This window comes from Rhipicephalus microplus, chromosome 1, assembly GCF_043290135.1.
Source record: "Rhipicephalus microplus isolate Deutch F79 chromosome 1, USDA_Rmic, whole genome shotgun sequence".
Lineage (NCBI taxonomy): Eukaryota > Metazoa > Arthropoda > Arachnida > Ixodida > Ixodidae > Rhipicephalus > Rhipicephalus microplus.
Genome location: NC_134700.1, coordinates 286,288,066 through 286,309,105, shown reverse-complemented (window position 1 = coordinate 286,309,105; position 21,040 = coordinate 286,288,066). Strand labels below are relative to the sequence as shown.

Sequence of the window (21,040 nt, the reverse complement as noted above, 5' to 3'; positions counted from 1 at the left end):
TCGAAGAAGAATAAGAAGCGAGAAGCAAACTGAAGCAGCGTTGCTCCAAAAATTTTGATCGGCTTGTTAACTCATAGTGTCATAAACTTGTTATATTCACCACAAAATACATAATGAAAAGTAACGTTACAAATTTCAGGATTTTTATTATATTTAATGTAGCTGTTTTTAACCAAAATAACTTCAAGATTCGTATAAAAGTGGCATTGACTAGTGTCAACAAGAAAAAAAAAAAATATCGTGCCAATTTATTTGCTGCATAAGTTCTGTTTAAATTTCTGTTTGAAGCTGCCATGCTGTAACCTGAAGATTTACTACCAGTAGTTACCTTATGCGACAGAGTGTTCAATAATTTTAGACATTGCGTACGCATTAACAAAAAAAAAAAAACCCAAAACTTTTAGCCATATTTAGCGCCGCCTAACTTCACGCCAGGCCACGCTGGTTGTGACGTCACTTGTCCTAGCAGAGGATACGGAGGAACGGTGTAGGTCGAAGTGAATCAATTCGAGCAAAATGTTTGCTGTGCTTGCCCGTTCCGGTGTGACCGCGCTACGAGCCGCTGCCATCCCCAAAAATGCAGTTCTGCCAACTGGTACGTGCACGATGTTAATTTATTGGCCAAGGTTTTCTAGTAAATTCATTCAGCGCCGTTAGCCCTGACTGTGGTGTGCACGGTTTCAGTATTCGTTTATTTTAAACATCGATAGGAGGACGTTGAAGTACGCGCATTAAACTCGCTTGCGTTGTATTAGATACTCCTTTTTATCGATATCCTAGTCAGCTGTAAATTATTGCCATAAATCATAAAGCTAGCTTTCATTTTAGCGAACTTACGTCTAATTGCAGTCGGTGTGCTATGCCGGCTCGCGAAATTTCTGTTGCGCTTTCTAGGGTATTCATACGATGTGCGGTACAAAGTTAAACGTTACTTTCCGCACTTCTTGCGCAATATATTCGGTAAAGGCCACTACTGCTCTCAGTTTCGTTGAATTTTTCCTGTGCCAGTTGACCTTCACAGGACCTGCGTTTACATAACCGATTGCGAGTTTGTTGACTGCGCCATCGGCGATACGCTGTGTGGGACGCCTCCCATTCTTGCTGCAATGATCCAAGTGTAACGCATCGTGCGAGTTTATTACATTTAAAAAAAACTGTGTTGCAGCAATTTCCTCTGCGAGGCATATGTCCAAGCACAACCAGGAGACAGAGGAGGAGTTTGACGCTCGGTACGAAGCGTACTTCAACCGCAAGGACATTGACGGCTGGGAGATCCGCAAGGCGATGAACGACCTCCAGGGATTCGACGTCGTTCCCGAACCCAAAATCGTCATCGCCGCGCTAAAAGCCTGCCGACGGACCAACGACTTCGCCCTGGCTGTTCGATTCCTCGAGGCCATCAAGGTGAGCTTGATCAATTTGGCAATATCACGATTGTTGATTAAGTGCTCCGAACACGGTATTCGTTCCCCCGGTGTGCTCCTGTTTTCATGCGTTTTTAGTTTAGCGGCGTTTGTTGTCTCGGTTAGCATGTTGTGTAAAACCTAAGAAACTGCCTTGACTTTACATGCTAAAGTTTAAAGTTAATTGATACGAGTTACTCTTACGCATGTCACTGTGATCGCACTTCTCAGATTCCTGTTTGCTTTACAACTTGGACATGTCATGATAAAGCGGTGCTTCAACTTTGAAAAATGTTTCTTCGTAGAAGTGCCTCAGAGAAAGGCAAAATATCACGCAGGACTCTGAATGTTTTATTCCAGGCAGTGTGATGTGCAAGAACATATAGTGGAGTGTTCTGTCCTGCGGAATTTGATTTGTAGTTGATTGTTTAAGTATCTTCAACGGCTTGGCAGTCATAGGGTTTGGATGTCACACGATCATCATTCTCTTTCAGTACAAGTGTGGCAGCAAGGTGAAGGAGATCTACCCATACATTCTTCAAGAGATTCGCCCGACACTCACTGAACTGGGCATCAACACTCCTGAAGAGCTGGGTTACGACAAGCCTGAGTACTACGTGCCTCTGGACTACGAAACGTAGAGGTGGGTCATGCAGCTTGTGGCGATTGTTTGGGAATTCGTGTGCACGTTTCACTTGTGACGATTCAAAATCCCCATGTTCTAAGTTCTAATCTCTCCAGGTAACCCTCAGAACTTCTACTGTCCTATTGTATTCAGTTTACTTGGAGCCACTTAATATTTCACAGTTCATATAACTTCTGCTATTGTGAGAACAAGTGTGGCGTCAGTAGCAGTCTGAGATTACATGAAAGACATTAACATGTGCCACACTTCACACCTAGATTCACAAATACCGGCATATTGCTACCAGCCACTATTACTGTGTTAGGAGGGCAATTGCTGTCGCCATGACAGTTCTGCTAGCTGTACTCTGCTAATTTTACAAGAGCACAGTACCGTGCCCTACACATCCTCATCATGGCAGACTGATGGCCCTGAATGTAGAGCCAAATGTTTCCTTATTTAATAATTTGAGGCACATCAAAAACTCCCATTATAACTCACTACAATGGTCTTCAAATGGTGATTTTGTTGACAGACCTCTAAATCTTATACTTGTAGCCTTAACCACAGTGTTTCGATGTGTCGATCACATTCAAGCAAAATGTCTGTCACGATTTTTGCCACAATAATAGCAATGGCTATTGTGCAGCATGAAGCTTTCTGCAGAACTTATCTTCGATTGCCAATTTGAGAGGACATTCACTGCACGCATGCCTTCAATTTTCAATGCAGCCACTTGAGCTTTGTGGGACAACATATCGACCTTTCACACTTTGTTACCTTTGTAGCTAAATACAGCGTGTATCTGCGCAAACCTTTCAACCTCATTGTGCAAACCATACACACACATCAGTATCTTTATCGCAGATATTCTGCATCCTTTGACATGACACAGAGGATACGTTCTTGCATAACATGCTGCTTTACTGCTGCATTTTGTTCATTTAGCTATATTGGTGCTGTCATCTCATGGAGGCCGTATAGACAGGCCAAAGTAAGGTTGGCAGCCAAAAAATTGCTGTGGCATTTCGCACACATGTAAAATTCCACAGAGGAGCTTGCGAGCTTGTCCTGCAGTTTCAAAAATGTGCACAAATCAAACAGGAGGTGCACTCAGTATCCATTACCATCTTTCTGCGAGAATTATGAAGCATAAGTATGTTCTCAACAGACGTGCTTACTTCAAGAAGACCTTGCATTATCACTCTCACATTCCCAATGACTTAGAAATTTTTTACTGTAATATCACGTAATTAATTCGATTCTCTGTTGTCTTACAGGTTTCGGCTGCATGCTGGAAGGATGTACCTGCCATGGCTTAGTATGCAAGGTTGTTTGTTCCCGCTGCCTAGGCTTAAAATAAATGAAGCACTGGTGTTCTCTCCGCTCCAAATTATCTAGTTATTATGGTCTTTTTTTCTTGCTTCCATCCAGTAAAGCTCCAAATGCCACTACATCAGTTCCTGTGTCTGAAAAAAACGCATACACCAGAACACGTCACTGATTGCAACATATCTAGAAAGCTCATAAGCAATTCCAGTAGTTCAGGTACTGCATATGTAAACATTCGACAGATACCTGTCTGATTAGGTAGGTAAACTATGAAAACTATTTTAACTACAACAAAAGTAAGGTACGTGAAAATACGTAAGGACTTGATGTTTTGGAAGAGACTTGGTTCCTTCCACAGGGAAAGAACTGTAGCGACGTTGCAGCAGCATCTTGAAGGAACTCGCGGGGCAGTTAACGACCCCCAGTTTTGCTGCGGAGCACAGTCAGAGTGAGTACACCGGGGGAAGAGTTTCGAAAGAACGGTAGGTGTTTTGGGTCATTCGCTGTATATGCCATGACTCGAATAGCCTTTTCCTTCAGTTAGTCTCGATTTTCAGGATGGTCGTTTCTTCGAAAGTTATCTGGTGGTAAAATGTCTCGCAATGCTCGGCCCGCGAGTGCTTTCAAGACGCCACTGCAACATCGCCACAGTCCCCCATGAGGAAAGAAGCAAGTCGGTTCCGAAACGTCGGGTTCTTAGGTATATTCACGCACTTTACTTTGGTTGGAGTAAAAATAGTTTTCCACAAAGAAAATTTCTTATCCCCACGCCGAGTAGTAATGTTAAAAAGGGAAATAAAAGAAAGTGTGCACAAATTAAAGGAAGGTTTCACTGTCACACAAACAACTTAGACTGAAAAACTGCATGGACTTGCGGAGTATTTTGACCACCAAATCAAATGGGTGCTCTTACGTCTGTGTGCTCTTGTCTTAAAGGGCCCGTAAACCACCCAGAGCTCGAAAGGCTGTTGTTGTAAGGAAATTGTGCACGATTGTACGAAGAACACGGACCCGTGAGAATTTTTCGAAACGGTGCAGTAATAGCAGAGTTAGACACGTTTGATTAACGAAACTGTGACGACCACACCTTTCGCTCTCTCCTGCGCTTCCCTCCGCTGGTATCCTTTCCCACGCCGCTTTGCCTTCTCGCCGAGCGTCCTTTTCAATCTTGCATGGCATATGTCATCGCTGACGCGCTGCGTGAAATACCGTCTACTTCCGGTTGCCGCTACTTCAACCGTCGACTTTGTCAGTTGCGTGCTTGTTGGCGAACCGTGGTTGCCATAATCGTGCCGGTATGGAACCTGCGTTGCACGCATGCCTTCAAAGTATTGCCAATGCGATGGACCCGTACGAGGACACGCCGCACCCCGCACGTGTAAGACACACGCAGGCAACTCAATAAACAACAACAAGCAGCGCAGACAGCTGCTTACAGACTAACCGGAAGTTGTCGGCTCTTGTTCGACAGCATATTTGGCTCGGCGCGCCAGAGATGTGACATGGAGTGTCACGCGGAGGCTCGAAAGGGGACAGAAAGGATGAGTTTTTCTTGGAATTTGTGGAGCGCCGGCGGCTCGTAGCGCTGCCACGTGCAGAATTGTTGATCACGACGTCATTCTGCACATGATGCGCGCGTTTACTTGAAATGCTTGAAAAAATATTGAAGGTGGTTTATGGGCCCTTCAAGTGCAATGAAAGCATCTTGCATAATTTATGACACGTATTACTCCAAAGCGATTTCAGCTTTGGAACTCTGGTGTTACATCTAGGAGTTGCAGGTGCCCAGTTGGCCAAGACTGCCAGTGCAGCCCATGACTTTTATCTTCACAGGCGACCCGAGTTTATTAGAAATGAAGCCTCTATATAGCAAATTTTTTCTTTACTATTTTTCCAACTAGGTCTTAGCAACTTTCCAGAGAGGTAATATGCAATGCAAATTAATTTGTTGGCCTTTTACTGAAAAACTAGCGGAAGAATTCACATCTGCTTCAATGAACCAATGCCAAGCTCAACAGCAACTTTGATAGCTACACTTCAACAAAGGTAACATACAGAAACACAGGCACATAAATTCAGCAGTACATTAGAAAACCCCGGGTTGACAAAGTTGAGAGTTTATCGGGTGTCTATGTTGGCGGTGACCTCGCCCATAAGCAAGTGAAAACTGCCTGAAAATCTGAAAGCCTTCCAAGAAAATCGTCACAGATGCAAAGAATAAAAATCACAAAAATCAAGTGTTCGAGCCAGAATCAGTGCCATGTATTCAGCATGACAAGTATCGTACCACAGAGCCACACCAGTACTCGGAACAGCTTCGAAAAAATATATATACAGCCGTCATACCAGCGAGAAGTCCTATTAACAGATGTAATCCTGGCAAAAACGTACAGTCTCAAGTTGTGGATGTGGAGTCCATGGGACTTTTCGAGGCAAACAAAAGTCTGCACACCATCGTAAAAGACGGGAAAAATTGCTTGCATTAGACTTTCAAAAAGTCGATTAATGCCAAACGTACCTACTTGCTTGTTATGACTCATTCACTTTCTTGCATTCCAAGAGTGAAACAGCTGTTGAACTATCTTTAATAAATGAAATAGCTTTGTGGCACCCTGTACAGAATGACCATCGCATTTAGCAACACCGTTGCCTTCTCTGGTAGCAAAGTAGTCTGTAAAAGCTGTAGCAAGTGAAAATATAAACCATCAGCTTGAAATCATTTTCAGCCAGTTAACAAAACCAGATGTTCTCTTTTTTATCTTATTCTGATATTCAAGCCACATCTACACGTCTTCAGTGAATTCAGCCTTGAGCACCAATAAACGAAAAAACTTTTGGCAGCACCAGTTCTTTCGAAGATACCCCAAAGTTGTGCATTATCACAGCATAGGCATATGTGTTTGATGGGGTATGTTGAATATGTTGAAAGCAATTTGCAAAGTTTGAAAAGACCTTATTAACAAAGGACATATCACACAGCCATATGAACATATAAAAAAAGAGCATATATTGCTCCTATGCAACAAGCCAGCTAGCTGAACGCAGGAGCTCCTCCATGAAGTTACATTTATTGACCAAGAGTAACTACCGAGGAACTGTTTGCCTATGTCTGTGTGCTTCTGTGAATGAAAGCACACCCATGCAGTAGCAATGGCCAATGCTGGTGCAGTTTGTCAAAAACCAAAGAAAATCTGTCAGCTGGTTTGTCTCATGAAACACACTTACAAGTGAACCCTAACAATATGAAATGAAATACGAATAAACTGGGTTTTTCTTGCGTCCTATTAACACCGTGAAGTGAAAATCACACATGCAACACCAGCTGTCACAGCTGCATAATGACACCAACTCCCATCTCTGGCTGTGCATCATGCAGGCATGCTGTCACATGCATCATGAGGGCAGGTGCAAAGGCCGCACAATGCAAGTCGGGCAGCAGTGTTCCCACAATTCATACCACCAGACATCGAAATGCCACATTTTTAATGCATAACATTTACGTAAAAATGCGCGTCCAAGCCGGGCACCAAATGGTGCATCGGCGATGACTAGAGTAAGTGGAAGTGTTTCAAAGCAATACAATACTGACATTGCTCACATGAACAAAATGTGCTGTGGACAAGCACTAACGTACGATCATAAAATTGATCACCGCGTGTGTCATAGTAAAATCAAGGTTAGTAATGTGCACAGATTCTGTTGGTGCAACCAATGCTATGAGCGTACACAGAAATGCAAGCTGTAATATATGTAAGAATAATGGTTCAAGTTGCTGGAACTTGGCTACATTCTCATGCACAGATCAGTAAAGTCCAGGAATAATAAGTAACTGTTTGACTCTTGATATGCAAATGAACTATGAATTGCAAATATCAATGACATGCTCCAGCACACATCAGTCAGGCCATCCTGTCGCCATAAATCATATAATTCAGTTACCGCAGTAGCCAAGTAATGAAACTTGTATGCTTTCTCAAAGCTCATGCATTGACTATATGATAGGTACCATTTCACGAGCTACCTGGCAAGCCTTAAATGCAGATTCATGTTCGTTCAAGTTCAAATATCTGAATGAAGTTTATAGAAAGAATCACTTGGTATACTTGTGCGGCATTGCTAAGGCTAAGGAACTAGAGATAAAGCAATTATTTAGTTCTAGGAAAGTCTTTAACAACTTCGGGTATTAATCGCTGGCCCTAGTGTAAAGATTGGTTTGGCACTGGAATATGTTGCAACAGCAAACGATGAGGGCAATGTGAAAACCTTGTCATGGCTGTGCATTGACTAACACGCATAATCTCTACAACAAACTCTACAGGAAAGGGCAAGACTTTGTAGCTCAAGATCTGCTATTCAGCAAATTGATTTACGTGTTCAAAGGTAATCGAGAATGACTGCTGCACTATACAAAGTACTCGTATCGAAAATTTCTTGCAATCGTTTTGTCATCACACGGATCAATACACTCAGGTTCAAATTTAGCTTTGAATGCCTATAAGCACTTCTATGAATACTTACATATCATATTATCAGCTTCAATAAATGAATGCATCAGTACTTCCAATGACATTTGCACCCAATCACAAATTATACCAAAGCATAATTATGTTCCATGTGGTTGCAGATATCACTTGCCTCCAAATCAGACAAGCACCTCCTATTTCATGATCTTAAGCACAATACTATTACAATGCTGTGCTGAGAAAATGTATGACAGCACAATGTGAGGAACCATTCTCCTTGCAAAAACACAGTAGGCATTATGTACAGAATTAGAGAGATTCGAAATATTTTTTTTTGCAACGAAATAAACACATCAAATGTACATTTTGAGCCACCTGAAGTAGCAGGTTCAGAATGCTAAAACACACTCATGGCAGTTAAAAGCATCGAGTCCCACGCAATGTCTGCCACTGAACATCGTGGAATTGCTGGACGACATTTTTAAAATTTGAAGCGATTTGCAGTGACTAGAGGGAAGTCAGAATTTAAAATATCGAACTTTGCACAATTTCACGCAACACTCATCACAGTACGCTACAAGTTTGTCTACTATAGTTGTTGCAACAACCCTATACGGTGGCCTTGGCAGCAAAAACAATATGGAATGTTAAATCAGTTGGTCAATTCGCGCCTGCACCCATCGCAATGTTCAAGATAACGAATGTCCTTTCCAAAAAGTCACATCAGCAATAGAACAGCAGTTCGTCACATAATGGAGCATGTCAGAGATGGGTTGCAGCAGGAACACCTTTGAGTCAGTGGTTTTGGTGGGATAAGGTCCAGATCATCATCATCGGGGGTCAGGTCAAGATCATACCCATCTTTAATCAGCTGTTGAGTGATTTCACGGGCAGCTGCTTTAGAAGTGGGCTGAAACTCAAAATCCTCTTCACTGTAATGAAATCACAGAAGTTATACATAAATAAGCCGCTCAGCTGATTTACAAGTGAGCAAGTTTCCTGTGTACTTGCCAGTTACACAGCTAAATATGGGTGACTAATGCCAAGACCTACTAATTTGGCTTTCCCCTTACACACAACTTCAGTACTGGCCAACTTGAAGTGGCCTGCCACAAGAAAACATACCGTGAACACAAATATGTTAAGGGGCAACGTGGCAATGATAGATCTGGTTATAATGTCCAATTTTTGAATTAATCTTCTTGCAATTCTCTGACCACCTCAGACATCATAGCAAAATATCAGAACAAAATATGCAGTAGAAGCTCGGAAAAATATACTCTACTAGTGTGCCGTCACCAAGAAGTGAGAAAATTGGCCTTTAGAAAATGCAAATCTTGCAGCTGTTGCCAGTGTTGCCATTTCGGCACCTCACAAAGAGGTTAGATAGAAGCTCAAGGTAGCCACAATGCCGTATTTTTCAATGTAGAATCAGCTCTCTTCTAAGTTCTGTTTTCTTAGCTTCGAAATAAATTTCCTTTAGGCTCCATTTTCATAGCTTTAATTTTCTTTCATGCACTTTCTGCTGCCAGTCATCCCTGTGCCATTTTACAAAAGATAAAACTATAACCGTACTGTTTTTGTCCTTTGATTCTGAAACATTTGTGAGTGCAGAAAAACTTTCCATATCTGTCTTCACATCATAGAGATTTTAATTATTGGCCTTTTGTGTAAGTTGTAGTAAAACAATCTGCAAAGATAACAAAAAAAAAGCACATCCACAGAGTGAATGATGATGAGTGGGCCCAAGTGTCTGTCTGTTCGTATTTCTCTTTGTCTGTCTGTCGATCTGCCTGTCTGTCCATGCTTCCGTCCATCTATCTGTGCACCCGTCTATTTGTCTGATACTGCCAGTTACGTCTGATGCAAGATAAGCCCAGACTAAAAGGAGCTTTGCCCCTAAAATCTATAGCGGCGCAAATAGCGAAATTTCGAGTGAGAAGCGAATTTCAATCTTGAAATCTGGGTGCAAATCGAACCGAATATTTTTCTAATTGTTCTTGAATATTTCTTTAATACTTTGAAACCAAATTGCAAAAAAAAAAAAAGTTAGGAGGATTCCTAAGCATATTCTTATGATAGAAACATAATAGTGTTTATATTGGCCACGTTGATAAAGCGCTAGTGAGATGGTGTTTCATAGTTGTCTTATCAAGAATGAGGCAATGAGGACGCCGAATTGTATTTACATACAATTCTAGTTGCAACCAAAGTGTTGCCAACAACACTTTACACGTTGAGGCAAAGATGCTATTTCCTCAGCCTCTTTTTCTCTTACAACTCGTGTGGAAGCACAACTGATCTGGCAGACAAAGGTGTGGTCTCTTCTAGCCCGGAGTTCCAAATCTGCCTTGTAGACGTCTATACATAAGAACATCTGAAATTTTGGATTCTGAAAATCTTTAGTGTCTGATTTTTCTAACTTCCTGCCAAACTTCAGACCTAAAACAGCATTTATCCCCCCCACCCCCACCCACCGCATTTATCATCACCAAGTTGAAACCAGCATTTTCTTCTAGTCAATGCATTTGTGACAGTAGCAGAGCCTGGAAGGCAGATTTTTTGCAATACAGGTGTGATTGGGTGAAGCATATTGAAAATCTAAGGGCGCCACTGCCAATCTGACATTGACTGTGTTTGTTTTTGGGAAGTTCGAATAGTAAAATTTCAGTGCGAATCAAATTGAATAGCAAATACTATACGAAAAATATTCTACATTTAATATATTTACACACTCTTACAAAACCTTTCTGTGAGCTTATTTGAATGTCAAGGAATAAACCAAATGCACTACGACATAAAATGAGCCCCTGCGATTAACTTTATGCAAAAATTTTCACTACCTTGACTAATTTTGGAGTGATACGGAGAGTTTATCAACTGTTGTCACTCAAATACTAAAACAGCTCGAAACCATTTCAGTTGTGATACCGCCAAAACAAATTACATGAGCTAGCCAAATTTCACCCCGCTTCATCCCCATAAATAACAAAAACAGTTTTCTTTTCTACATGACCCCTTAACTTTCCCAGAGCTACCACATCATTATAAGAGGAAAAAAGGTTTTGTAGGCTGAACACACAGTCAAAGGTGATCTTCTTTCAACTTTTTTCTTAGTAAATGGCAATCCAACTTCACTTCTAGTTTTTCAAAGTGTTATCAAACATACCAAGGTGCTTGTGAAACAAACAACGGTGTCTAACAAGAGACACAAGATAGCAGCAACAATGATGATGGTGCAACAGTAATGGCATGACGGAACGTTTTTGTTTTTCTCCGGTAAATAAACACTACAACCTGGTCCATTACATCCTGGGCCGATCCTGAAGACTGCTAAACGCAACGTTGTCTGCGGTGAAATAAACTACTATATATAGGCTGGCCTCATAGATGGTGCCATCTAACAGAGCCCTAGGTCAGCAAACTCACTCACGAGTCCTTTCGCTCAAACTCAGATAAAAGTATGTTGGCGAGTCTCAGTCCAAGTGAGTCTGGTTGAAAAAAAGTTTTGCGAGCGTGAATCCATGTGAGTTCAGCCCAGGAAAATTTTGGCGAGTCTGAGTGAGCTCAAAGCGCAATATATGTATGTCTTGAGTGAGTTCCACTTGCTTTTGTGAACCCATGAGAACAGCCTTCAATAGAGCTAGCTGCCAAAAGATGTGACAATTGCAGTGGTGGAAATGACACATCGCCGTTTGTTGCGGACATGAAAGGGCTCAGCTAACGTGGTAAGCACATGTGCTGTATTGTGATGCGACGCACATGACTGTCGTCTAAGAGAGTTAGTAATCAAATGACTAATAAGAAAAAAAAATCTCACAGGATCCCTTTCCCTTGAAAGTGAAACCCATTTCTTCTTTTTTTGTCTAAGTCGATGCATTTAACCTTCCTTGCCTCCTTCCAAAAGCTTTCTGCAAGTAATGTGATTTTGCAATGCCTTGATAATTGTATGCATTACAACGTGTCTGCATGTCACCTTGTTTTTAATGGCCCCTGGGATAGGCCCACCTTTGACCAAGTAATGACGTCAAATGATGATGTCATTATGTGATGCCATGTCAAAAATTTGGTGATCTGTAATGTTATTGTTGGTGACATCATCACATAATTTTTTGCGTCCCTCGGGTTTATGCTGCCAATGTGGGACGCCGATGCAGTACATCAGTCAAATTTTGCATTTGATGAAATGTCTAAGGTTTTCGCCTTCAAAAAAAAACTTATACATGATCATAAAGTAATAAGTTGCTTAGCTGGAAGTCACAAGTTCAATCTCACTAAAGGACACCTGAATTTGTCTTTAATGAAGGTGCTCGAAATGAAGTGAGACAGGAACCAGCAGCTAGGTGCTTGAAGTAAGTTAGAAAAGGCTTGACATTTTTATATTCACAGCCAACAATAAAATTTTGTACTTCATATGTAAGCTGTAAATATACTATGCGAGTGGTAGCATGGCCATGCAGCTTTCAAGCCTTTCCACCACATGGCTGACGCCGAAGTGGTCGTAATTGGGGCAGCACAGGCAATACGTAAAAGTGACGATGGAGCTTAATTTACCTGTCAGACTTCCACGTAACCAAAGGCTCAGTGTCTCCTGAAGGCTGGGCAGTTGACCCTTGGCCTTTGTTGGGAACAGGAAGCCTGTTTGTGTGGGATAAGATGAAAGGTTCAAAGCATCTGCACATTGTTTTCTTGACATTAAAAAGAAATTTCAACCCCCTATGGACCAAAACGTTTACAAACGTTTCGACTGTTCTGGTCCGAAACACTTTGCCAATTTTGGCGCCATGAAGAAAAGCACGAACTGTGCAAGAAAAACTTACAGGCAATCCATTTTTAATTCCTTTACCAACATTTGAGCAGTGTGTGATACCACTCGAAGCATGTTGTTCCCTTGTGTGTCAAAAATGGTACTGTCTCTACTGCCATCGTCGTCGCCACTAGCTTCTGTCTCCCAGGCTGTCATCACTGTCATCACTATCTGATGGAGGCGCGTAATTCTTGTTTTTGCTAAAGTCATCATTGCTTTCGGGAAATGCACCGCCGTAAACAAAAGTGGTGAAAAAGTGGTCGGCCAACAGTGCACTATTGAGAATGCTCTGGGCTCTAGAAGCCTTTCTGAACGTTGTGCTGCACCCTAGAGTAAAATATAAGTAAGCATCAACAAACAGAGCTCACTTATTTCTCAAGACATGGCACGTAATGTCAGCATAGTATGTGCATGAACCACAGTGAGAAAAATCACAATATTTAAATCCACAACACCCTTGCCGGTGGGCGACCGACGATGGGTTACTATGGCTGTGTTGTATTGACAATGAATTGAAAACGGTTAAATTGGGAATTCACATGCTATAATCATAATAATTATGAGGCACACTACCATTTGGGCACTACGGATAACTATGCACCATCTGGTGTTCCTTGACATGAATTTCACCCTGGGTACACAAGTGTTCCTGTACTTTATTCTCATTGAAATGCAATCATTAGGCCAGAAATAAAAACCTTTCCCTCATGCTAACAGGCGCAAGCTTGTATAGTCACAATCACACCTACCTAGAGTGGTCAGTTGGCTGCTTCAGCCATCACTTTTAGCAAAAATATGCTAAGACCCACACCATAATGATGCCAAGAATAGTCATACCGCATTATAGGTCTGTTTGCTATAATTCAGGCACAGATGAAAGCTTGTAGATAACGCAAGGTAGCAGGTGCAGAAGGCACCAGCATCCAGTCACAAGCTCAACTGCTACAGACAAATGTGATTCAGGTGGTACCTGCTAAGCAACAGATGAAATTTCGGCACAATTTTACCTGCTTCGTGGTAGGAGCATCTTCTTGGGCTGAGTGTCAATGCACGCATTTCGTGTCTGCTGTCGAATTTTCTTTGACTGCTGTATGTGCCGCTCTGGGTTAAATGCAGAAGTGGATCATCAGACACATTTGTCAAGCACTGGCAAACAAAGATTGCACTGGGCCTAACTTTAACTGAATGTTGATTTTTTAGAGACATGTGTCCCACCATGTGTGGTTCACAATGCAATGAAACACAATAACATGTGAAAGAACTCGATGGGGCTGTGCAACCTAGTCGCACACGTCAATTTTTGTTGCTCTCTCCTCGCATTCAAGCATGCAATATGTGCTAACACCAATTAGCTAGGTACTCTTCTTGTCTCTGATTCCTCCTCCCATTTCCTTGCTCTTAGTAACTTAAGCACAGTTGTAGCTCATGCATATAATTTCTTTATCCCAATATATCAAAGGGGTAACGTAGACTTATGCACATAAAAGAGGAACAAAAAATCAAGTGATGTCGCACCTAATCGTCTATGGAGCTGAAGCGCTCTCGACTTTGATGCTGCCTGCTCTTGCGGTGTCTTTTGTGGTTCTTCAAGAGGTGCCTCCTGCAACACAGATGCACTTATGAATTGGCAATATTGCGAAGCTCGTGGCTATTAATCGATGTTCACAACCCCCCGCGTTTTCAAGACCCCAGTTCCCGTGTGAATTAAGTGAACGTTTTACTGAGAACACCGTCAGAACAGCGCGGTAACAGTGAAATGTCAAAACACAAAACTGCGACGACCGCCGTACGCGCACACACTAGTTTTATTAATTCGTTTATGCGTGGCCTGAAAAAGCCGGGACGCGTTTTTTTCTGATGAAGAGGCTGCAAAGGAACACGTATGATTATTCTCGGTGCAACACTATCAGAGAGCAAATAAAAACCAATAGTGGTAAACGCGACTGCTTTTTTGCCGCTCCGTAGGTGTAAACCTCTTCTATAAGCCGCAATGAATAGCGAGAAAATTAAACAGGCTTTTTTTTTTGTGTAGTGACTACGATACCGTTTTATTATTTTGTAGGTTCTCAAGGCGCACCTAAGGCTATACTAAACAAGTAACCACTTGCTGAAGGCGACAGATGGTCGCTACGAGTGCCCTCGTGTGCGGCAGAGTCAGCGAAGGCTCGGCAATATGAGAAAGCTAGCACCCGCGCACACCAAAACAACAGTAAAGATGCAAGTATACGAGCCTGGGGTTTGTCCTGGGCGGCTTCTGCTTCATTCATGTCCGCTTCACCGCCATCTAACTTCATCACTGGAACCGGTACATCTTGCTGCGGCCGATCGCCACCATTACAGCTGTTCGTCTTGGAATCGCTGTCGATCCCGCTGTCTTCCATAGCACCGCGGAACCTCTAGCGAGGTGCTCTGATCTTTGTGTTGCGCCTGTAACACCCCATTTTTCGGTAACATTCGCTAAGTTAAAACTACCCGAATCTACGCTTTCGAACCGCGAAGCTACGGAGGCATCGCATCAACACATTGCAGACGGGTCGGCTTTGCCTGCAGCCTCCACCACAGATGCGCATGGAAGCGCTAAACATCGCTAAACACGAGATACTCAAGAAAACCAGTTTAGTCGTGAGCGAACAAACTTTCTAAAACGAAAAATAAGGCGGCGTAAATTATTTGTTTTGACAATTTCGCTAACTAAAGTTGCGACCTTTACAATGTGACGTCAACAAAAGTTATTGGCAGGCGCCAAATTTTGTATCACCACGACGAAAGAATCCTGCCTGGATCGGCGCTCTTTAAACTAAACTGAGACTGGGTGCTCAAAAAAATGTATCTAAATAAATAACTGTCGAGCGCTCGAACAAACGAGGTTTTCAGCCGTCATGAGTAGGTCATAAGCTGCCTATTGCAACAACAAAATAAAAAAAAGATGCAAAATTATTGTGCCAGTGCTCCTTTAACAAGCACCGACATCTCAAGAGAGATGGCATACAAGTGTTTCTGCATTCTTTTATAAGAATCAAGCTGTCGATCATGGGATTTGAACCACACAACGTCGTGTACAGTATAAAAATGCTGCAGTTACTTAGCCTACGACTGACATGGCATGACACAAAAAAAGCAACCTTGAAGAGTAGACAACAGAATAAATGTCTTTTGCTGTTTAATTTTGCTGTTTAATATGCGTAAACATTCTACAAGATGACTAGAAAATTGACAGGTGTGAATCATCAAGTGACTCGATAAAAACAACTCAAAGGCTTGCATTAGGTTTTGCTACAGACATTTGCATGGAACTGAAATGAATCAGTCATAAAAGCTTAAAATGGCACATACACAAACGCTACGATGAAGAAATAAGTGAGCACACATGCAATTTGAGGAGGAATACATAGAAGATTCGAACTAGAGCTGATGTTTAAGCATAAAAATAAGGGCTACTCAGAATATTGCTGTTATATCAGTTAAGGAAATGCGAGTGCGAGGCTACATTATAAACCATGAATAACGGACATTATCAAACTGCAAGACCGGGCAAGCCTTTTTATAGGTCTAGGAGTTGCACTGCGTGAACGAGGAAGTACTTTGGCGGGGGAAAATGTGCTAAAAAAAAACTGTGCAGACAATATGAACAGACAACCCTCACGACAGGTGCTTTGTGTATAACCTGAGTAAGGTGTCTGACAGGATTTGGAGGGGGTCCCCTTGCTCATTCAGGGATCAAAATTCAAATGGAAGCGGAGGAGCTGCACATGTTTCCAATGAATTGCTTTAATGAATATGCATATCGTTATTTGCCCTCTTTGGGCAAATAAAAACACCAAATGAAATTATGAAAGTGGCAGGAGGGCATAGGGAGATGCTTGCTCAGCCATTGGTGCATATTTAGAATCTTCCAAAGGTTCTTGCTCAAGATTTGACGGCAGCCATTCCTGGTCATCAGTCCACATGTAAACTGATATTTGTGTGAAGGAACACTAATGTCGGTTAAAGGTGTCTTCCTTGGCAGGGTGAAACAAAAAAAATAAACGGTCAATGCACAAGCTCTCCTCTCGTGCTTGCACTTCTTTCTTTTCTTTCTTGTATACATATTTAACAAGTTAAGCATTTTTTTTATTTGCAGAGAAAAAAAATCCCTTAATTTAAACCACTAGGTGTAGCACTGACTGTGGGAACACATCGTTCGAGATACACATCCTCTACAAAAAGAATGAAATTATATGCGATCTCTTGGAATGAGCCTTATGTGTAAATTAAGCTGCATATACTAGTTGTTATGAACACGACTATTAGTGATAGACAAATATGAGTAAATAGCTGCCACTTTCATATGCACCATACATGAATGCCATTCCCAATCAACATCCCCTCTCCCATGCACACATAAATAGAAGCAATTAAGTTCTACATGCCAGAATTGCAATAGATGTATGAAGCACGCCGTAACGCTGGACACCAAATTAAAATTGACTACCTAGTATACATTAGCATACACTAAAATCCAAGCACGTGTTATTGAATTTAATTTTTATATAAATGCAGTGAAATCCAACTGTGCCATAGTGCATTGCTTACGGCGAGCCCCATGTTAATTTAGCCCTAAGTTGCATAGAGTTTCCTAAATATACACTAGAGGGAACTCTGGCTCTTATATCTATGGGAGCTGCACACACGGTGCTTCAGTGAGCATGGGAATGATGGGTAGTACATGGATTTGTCTAATCTTCGTACTTCTGGCTCCGTGTGTGTTCGTATGGCTTGGAACTGTTCTGTTACAAAACAAAAATTAACGAATGTTCAGTGGTTGCACTTCACCACCTTATTCATTTAGGCTTACCATTTCAAATTGGGTCATGAAGTTCAAAAGGGTATGTCCTTTTGAAGCCACAAGTGCGATTCACTGCCCGCAAGAACGAAGACTAGGCACATCCGTGTACTACCCATCATTCCCATGGTCGCTGAACGATGGCAGCGCCAGAGCCCCCTTTAGTTAATTTTAGGAAACTCTGTGCTAAGCTGGACTGAGCTTTGTCTCATTGAACAACAGTACAGCCACTAGGCCATAGTGGCGATTGTAAACAAATTCCATAGATGCATTTAGGTCATACAGCCAGTCAACCTAAAACATGATCAAATGCGCTACAGTCAAACAAACTGAAATATGTATTGTTTGAGCATCGATCAAGCAACCTAATCAGTTGGATGAACAGCAACATTTGAATACAGCATGCAAGTTTAGGCATTCATATCTGATTTCAGTGAGCTTTCAGGTGGTAAATCTGTGTCTTGATGTCTCATCCAACTGTTGGAGGTCACTGAAGTGCAGTGCTCCCATACACTGATTGACCAGAAAAAATACCTCTGCTTCTAGCCAACAAAACAAGAGACACAGAGGCTGTGTTATGAGGTAATTATATCCTCTTTTTCTGAATAGACAGGATTAAATGTATGATAACTATAATACTGTGTATTACAGTATTTGCACAAACAGGCTGGCACAATTAACCTCGATGTAATGAAAACATATAATAAAGTACTGCATATAACAAAAAATCTAAAAATGTTAATTGGCAATTTAAGAATGTACTGAACATGGCCTATACTTACGGTGTTCTCACATCAGATCAATCTTCACATAATGAAGTTTGGCTATATCTCAAGCAGCAAGGAGTGCTAAGATGTACAAGTGAATGCATAATAGCAATGTTTCTTATTTTCATGTACGATCAGTCTTACAAAAAAAAAAGAAAGGCAATGCTACGGATGGCGATATTTACACATCACAGCAATGAGGACATGGCACCGCACCTTCAATAATTATTTAGCCCCTTTTAGATATATGTTTACTGTTTCAAGAAGCTCCTCGAACAGTGACTGCCCACTTTATAAAGATTCCAAAGGTTGAACGAAATGCTTTTTTTTTCTCAAGTTCGCTGAAGCTTACAAAAATTTAAAAGGAGAAAATAAAAATTGCACATTCACACTTTGCTTCAAAATGAACAGAGGCTCTACACCACACTTCGACAAAATGTACTATCACCATGTCTTGAATTCTCACACTTACTGCACTCATCCAACACTATGTACTAGTGCTTTTTGGATAAGCCAACAAGGCTGGGTTCGGATACTGGGGCTTCTCTATAACACCCTTGCCAAACTTCAGCTCCAGGAACTGAGTGACGTTGTTGGGTGCTGATGCAAACACACCGACAAAAAGAATACTGGACAGAGGCTTCAGAAAATGCTCTGGGAACTCCCTGTCTTGTGGATGGCTCTTGAACCAGGTGTCTTTAGTCATTACACCGTTACGGGAGTAAAACGGAAATATGTCCACATGCACTCGATTGGCACTGCTGTACTGGACGCGAATGAAGTCTCCCTCCGCAGCCTTCTCCCACACATAGCCATCAGCGTCAATCACCGAACCCTTCTGCGAGTTCCGCAGCCACTCGCACCGCTGCACATCCTCACTATACACGCCAATGTCAACATCGTAATCCCAAGGAATGATGTCGTGGTTCCTGGCTGCACCAAGGAGGCTACCTCCTTCGAGCCAGTAGCGGGTCTTGCACCTCTCCAGTATGGCAAAGACGTGCCTGGCAGTGCGCCGCAAGTTTTCCAGGCAACAAGGCGGCGTCCAGCGTCCCTTGTACAGGTAGTCTGGCGTCTCGTCCACCACGGTGCCAAAGCAACGGGAAGTGTCCCGCTTGCAGCCGTGCCACGTGACTTCCCCGCCGGGCTGATGGACTTTCTTCACTCCAAAGTTGGCGTAGAGCTGCGAACGGCGACTTGTAGTGGCTAAGCGCAACTTCTGCCGATTGTGCTCCGTTGTGAACAGCGTGCGGCCATTCTGAGCAACCAGGCTATCCACGATGTCAATCTGCGAGAAAATAGTAGCGTAATATTTCTGATCTCAACGGCTGCAGTAAGATGCTGTGGTCACAGCAGCTTGCAGCTCGTAATGGAGCCTAGACACTAAATATATTAATTATGGTGTGGAGATGTTGCAGGAAGTGCACGTAATAATCAGCAACATTTCAATTTCACTTTTTAATCATTCAATGCAATGACTGTGAACAGGACAATGGGGTCCGTGACTGGAACCTCTTGTCAACTACGGCAACTGGAATTCACAACACGCATTGACCAAAAGAAAGAATATGGAACCAGAGTAAACACACCAGTTACCTTCACGTCTCTGAGCGCTGTCTGCACGTACAGCGCCTCGGGAAACGGACGCGCCATCGGCTCGCCGAGCGACAGCACCAGCTCCGACTTGGCCATGAGCAAGTGTCGGCCCCCGAACGCGTCGCACTCAAATTCGGCGGTGCGCGGCGCCTTGCGATACACCAGCGTCCACTCGCGCAAGTTCACCTCCAGTTTCAGGCAGCGCCGCATCTCGCCCGCGACTCGAACGGCCACCATGCGATGCGGCTTCTTGAACACGCGTTTGATCATGGTGGTGACGATGGCCGGCTGCGTCATGCGCACCGAGTCGGGCACGAACAACACCAGATCCGTCTTGACGTAGTTCTCCAGGCGCGTAGCGTTCGCATAGCGATCCGGATACCTCGCGAGCGACACGACCGTCACGTTAGGGCCGAATTCGTCTCGAGGAAACCTAACGGGCGGATAAGGTACGTCGTCGGCGATCAGCACAATCGGCATGCGCGGGAACACCGTGTGAAAAGAGCGAACGGTCTCTACCAAGTCCTGCTCGTAGAATTCGAATTCCCGCAGCACCAGGGTGACGAGGGAGTTCGGGAGGTCGTAGATGTCGTCCAGGGGAGCGGCGTTGCGCATCTTCAGGGCTCCTCCCGCGCTGAAGTCGTCCTGTGGTCCGGCGATGGCCGGGCGCTGACGAGCCGCCCCCTCGAAGCCCTTCACGCCACCGCCTTCTCGAGATGTCTCGTAACACGGGCACTTGCTGTCCAGGTATATCCACATAATGAAAACCGAGAAAAAGTTCACGCATATGAGACCGAGAAACATGCGACACCACCTATGGCGCATCTTTTCGACCGTCGCGAAGCGATCACGGCTGAAGTCTAGAGCGACGCACACTCGATGAAACTAATTAGGCGAGCTTGATAATCCTTCGGGAGGATGCGCGAGCGAAAATTCACACGGAGGAGCTGAAGTGAAACGTGTCGAAATGCCGCGCTGAAAGCGTCTTGACGGCGAGTTCGTCGGCTACACTCGCGCATTTCGATCAACAGTTCGGCTGTAACTTCTAGAAGCGTGAATGAATTCGGTAGCGAATTACATCAGACTTCGATAACTTCAAAAATATGAACCCGAAATCACACAAAATCGAACGAGTTGCACATGTTTTACGTCTCATATTTTTCACCAAAGACGCCATACAGACGCTGCTCACCAGTTGCTACTGACAGCGTGCTCGTCTTGGCTT

The 21,040-nt window shown here is 43.0% G+C and overlaps 3 protein-coding genes across 4 annotated transcripts; 1 reads left to right on the top strand and 2 right to left on the bottom strand.

Moving 5' to 3' along the window:
* Window positions 1-435: 435 nt before the first annotated feature.
* On the top strand, window positions 436-3,421 carry COX5A (Cytochrome c oxidase subunit 5A). The gene is made up of 4 exons (XM_037436284.2): window positions 436-595; window positions 1,166-1,404; window positions 1,898-2,046; window positions 3,309-3,421. Exons 1-3 carry the CDS (start codon window positions 517-519, stop codon window positions 2,042-2,044), a joined length of 465 nt encoding a protein of 154 aa, XP_037292181.1. The 5' UTR covers window positions 436-516; the 3' UTR covers window positions 2,045-2,046; window positions 3,309-3,421.
* Window positions 3,422-8,120: 4,699 nt separating this feature from the next.
* On the bottom strand, window positions 8,121-15,179 carry LOC119188308 (protein FAM219A). 2 transcript variants are annotated; one of them, XM_037436281.2, is made up of 5 exons: window positions 14,862-15,179; window positions 14,146-14,230; window positions 13,638-13,731; window positions 12,378-12,461; window positions 8,121-8,755 (listed from the first exon to the last, which is right to left on the bottom strand). In XM_037436281.2, the coding sequence occupies exons 1-5, from the start codon at window positions 15,009-15,011 to the stop codon at window positions 8,569-8,571; spliced, it is 600 nt and encodes a 199-aa protein (XP_037292178.2). In that variant the 5' UTR covers window positions 15,012-15,179; the 3' UTR covers window positions 8,121-8,568. The 2 variants fall into 2 exon arrangements, with proteins under 2 accessions (XP_037292178.2, XP_075721176.1); XM_075865061.1 differs by lacking the exon at window positions 12,378-12,461.
* Window positions 15,180-18,560: 3,381 nt separating this feature from the next.
* LOC119188307 (ribitol 5-phosphate transferase FKRP) lies at window positions 18,561-20,995 on the bottom strand. Its single transcript, XM_037436278.2, has 2 exons — window positions 19,816-20,995; window positions 18,561-19,507 (listed from the first exon to the last, which is right to left on the bottom strand). Exons 1-2 carry the CDS (start codon window positions 20,638-20,640, stop codon window positions 18,707-18,709), a joined length of 1,626 nt encoding a protein of 541 aa, XP_037292175.2. The 5' UTR covers window positions 20,641-20,995; the 3' UTR covers window positions 18,561-18,706.
* Between the last annotated feature and the right edge of the window lie 45 nt (window positions 20,996-21,040).

Bases quoted from the DNA above. Each gene is read 5' to 3' on its own strand.
- LOC119188307 (XM_037436278.2), bottom strand. From the start codon at position 20,640: ATGCGCCATAGGTGGTGTCGCATGTTTCTCGGTCTCATATGCGTGAAC. The intron at 19,508-19,815 runs GTAACTGGTGTG...ATTTTCTCGCAG, and splicing joins CAGCGCTCAGAGACGTGAAG to ATTGACATCGTGGATAGCCT.
- LOC119188308 (XM_037436281.2), bottom strand. From the start codon at position 15,011: ATGGAAGACAGCGGGATCGACAGCGATTCCAAGACGAACAGCTGTAAT. The intron at 12,462-13,637 runs GTAAAATTGTGC...CCACACAAACAG, and splicing joins ATGCTCCTACCACGAAGCAG to GCTTCCTGTTCCCAACAAAG. The intron at 8,756-12,377 runs GTAAATTAAGCT...ATTTCATTACAG, and splicing joins GTTACGTGGAAGTCTGACAG to TGAAGAGGATTTTGAGTTTC.
- COX5A (XM_037436284.2), top strand. From the start codon at position 517: ATGTTTGCTGTGCTTGCCCGTTCCGGTGTGACCGCGCTACGAGCCGCT. The intron at 596-1,165 runs GTACGTGCACGA...ACTGTGTTGCAG, and splicing joins AAATGCAGTTCTGCCAACTG to CAATTTCCTCTGCGAGGCAT. The intron at 1,405-1,897 runs GTGAGCTTGATC...ATTCTCTTTCAG, and splicing joins GATTCCTCGAGGCCATCAAG to TACAAGTGTGGCAGCAAGGT.